Consider the following 3,287-nt stretch of genomic DNA (forward strand, 5'->3'; position numbering starts at 1 on the left):
TATGTATTTTTTACACATCCAATGGTTTTAATTTTCTCACAGAAGTTACTTGCATTGATAGGTCAGTTCAATATATTACAGACACACTGTTTGGTGAATTATTACAGTAATCAAATTGTCAATGATTTGTTTTGATTTCAGTTCCCTTTTTATTAAGGTTCTTGAGTGCAAGTGAAATAAAAGTATATATGAAAACATACAAACTGAAAAATATCAACATACATAGTGGGTCTGGAATATAGTTCAGTGGTTTTAAAGCTTCTGCCTGGCAAGCACAAGGTCATGAGTTTGATCCCTCGTACTGAAAAATAAATCTGCTTTAAAAGCCAACATTTATAGCATATACAAATGTATAATCACAATGGGCTCCCAAATGTTTATTCTGAACATTTGGAATACTTTTTTCATCTTCACTCTTAGGCTATGCTCAGACAGTCATCAGCAATGAGCGTCTTCTTCTTCACATTTTGAAGAGGAGAGTATTATTTCTTCTACATACAGTTAGAATTATAATCCTATGTTCCCTGAAAGTGATCAGTTCTCTACTATATGCTTGTCACTAAACCATATCAAAATAAATATGTGTGCAGATAAAGCATAATTAATTATAGTCCATTGATAAATAAAAATTCAAAGTAGCTGCTCATCATTGAAGAAATTAATCATTATAGAATAAACATACATTTACTATCCCTTCATGGGTGTTGCAAGCTTGATCATTCTTTTTGTAGTACTAATTAGCACCAAAGGACTTACTGTGGCATATGCATTACCAGCAAGCATTTGAACAAAATAACGAATTGGGTCATAGTCCCACAAAATTGCAGAGGTAGAGGCAGTAACACTGTCAAAAACGTACATGATAATAAAGAAACTCATGAGCAACAAAATAGTCTTGGTCGCCCTTTGTTCTGCAGATGTTTTAGGAAACAGGCTGGTGCTGTGAAGATACTGAAACTGCCTTCTATGCCTGCACAAGAGAAGCACCATGTACCCACTTGAAAGCACCATGAGCCCTATAAAGGACATGTGCTGGAAACTCAGAACTGAGATAGATATGTACTTGAGTATGTAACTCGTGGGCAAAAGGGAGCAGGACTGAGTGACAAACATGAGACTATGTGAAGTCACATTTGGAGTGGCAACAGTGGAGATTAAGAAACGACCACTGAGGAGCATATTGAAGACCCATAAAAAGAGAACACAACACAGATTCTGGTTCAAGAGTTTCTGTTTGAACTTTGCCAAGCAGGAGCTTCTTGGACTGAGGATGACGGACTGGAGGACACAGAGCAGGCAGGTGGTACAGATGGAGAGGCCCCTCAGCAATCCATACAAATAGATAACACATTTACACGTGATGTCATCCCCAAAATACTGAAACTCAAAAGTATCCATGGCTATTAAACCCACAATTATGAGCATTACTATATGGATAAGGGCCAAAAGACCAATGGTCTGATCAACGGGCTTGAGGTTGTGTTCCAGAAGGAAGGTAAGGACTTGACAGAGAAGCAGGGCTGTGTTAGCAATAACTCCAATGGTAACTTCCAAGTAAAACACGTTTCGCAAGTAAGTAAAACTGGAAAGTTTGATTTTATTCATGTTCATGAAGAAAGAAGAAAACAGTATATACCTAAGGAGAAAAACACAATTCTTTATCATAACAACAACCATTACCCCTTTCTCATGTGTGATTTTGGCTTGATGCATTGTTTGCTTACACCTGTACTCAAATATACCTCACTAGTGACATCCAGGCATTTCCACTGCCCAGCACTTGCCAATCACAGTCTGCCTTCTGGGATCCCATGTTAAAAGTGTCATATTATAAAATGTATTTTCACATTTTTGTTTCTCCATTTTCAAAATCTGATCCACTTTCTTATTTTTCCCTGTATCTGCTTTCACTTATTCAGCAAATCAATGTTTGCTTATATGATATGACCAGAAAAAAAAACAATGTAACAATGTACTCTAATTATGTAAACGTATGTGAGATTTGAATGTCACATGCTATATAAAATACTGATTCCTAAATGGCCTTATATTTTATTTATTAATAAATGTCATACATATGTTTCCTAACCTTCAACCTCTTATAAATTACAAATATATTTTGATAGAGTTTAAAGATATAACATTAATAGATTTCTAACAAAATTTAAATATATTTTGAATACATAAAGTGAAATAAAAATGAGATACATTATCCTTTTATATAATTCCTTTTTTTCTATATCTTAGGGCAAGGTCCACAGGGTGTTCAGGGCTTCACTATTAGACCAGACTTATAGTAATTCTCCTGCTTACAGCCTCCAAAGTGCTGGGAAGAGAGCCATGTGCCACCATGCCCAGTCTCAATTGCCATCTTAGTGTCCCCAGGGGCGATGCCAGCACAGCAAGCCAGGGGATCGAACCCCTGACCCCTGCACCTGCTTGCAGGTGCTTTAATCTGCTGAGCTATTTGGCCAGCCCTATAATTTCTCTTAAATACACACATTTAATTTCTATACAACAGTTGTGCCTCTCCCTTACCTAATCTTGTGAAATTGGTGAACACAAATTTTCAAATATTCCAATACCTGAGTGGACAGGACTACATTATTTTCAACATTCCTTTGAGACACAGTAGTCTTACAAAAGAAGTGAATAATGGGATTTCCAGTCCTAGGTTTTTAAGGAGTCTCCACACTGATTTCCATAATGGTTGCATCAGTCTACATTCCCACCAGCATTGGAGAAGGGTTCCAGTCCTAGGGAAAACCCACGAATATTATGGACTGCTGGACTATATTGGAATGTTTTACTGAATTCATGCACCTACAATATTTAAATGACAATGGAATACCTTTCTCTGACAAAACTAAACAAAAAAGGGGGATACCAATGAAAGACCATTTTGTATCTGTATATTCAAAATAAGATAGATAAAGAGCTACATTCTCTTAATTCAATGAATAGAAAGATTTGTTCTAATAGTGTTTGTGGATAGGATATCATGTCTATACCTTGTACTAAGAATCACCACTAAGAAGATAACAATATGCAATGTATTAATTATTGAAAATGTCCTGTTAATCCATTTTGAAACTGTCTCATTGCTATTTATTTCTCAATAAAATTATCAAAAATAATAATGAAAAATTATAGCTAAAAAAAGAAGTGAGGGAGGTGCTGTAAATGTGTGCCTATGCAGTTGGTTTACATATCTCCTTTCTTTTTCTTTTCTTTTATATTTTTAGGGAAAGAAAGATTTATTTAGCTCACAGTTACTGGAGGTTTCA

The 3,287-nt window shown here is 35.6% G+C and overlaps 1 protein-coding gene across 1 annotated transcript; it reads right to left on the minus strand.

The window, feature by feature from the left end:
* Positions 1–687: 687 nt before the first annotated feature.
* Positions 688–1,605, minus strand: LOC101562213 (vomeronasal type-1 receptor 45-like). Its single transcript, XM_023708635.1, has one exon. It carries the CDS (start codon positions 1,603–1,605, stop codon positions 688–690), a length of 918 nt encoding a protein of 305 aa, XP_023564403.1.
* Between the last annotated feature and the right edge of the window lie 1,682 nt (positions 1,606–3,287).

This window comes from Octodon degus, unplaced genomic scaffold (genome assembly GCF_000260255.1).
Source record: "Octodon degus isolate 3935 unplaced genomic scaffold, OctDeg1.0 scaffold00422, whole genome shotgun sequence".
NCBI classification, from domain to species: Eukaryota; Metazoa; Chordata; class Mammalia; order Rodentia; family Octodontidae; genus Octodon; species Octodon degus.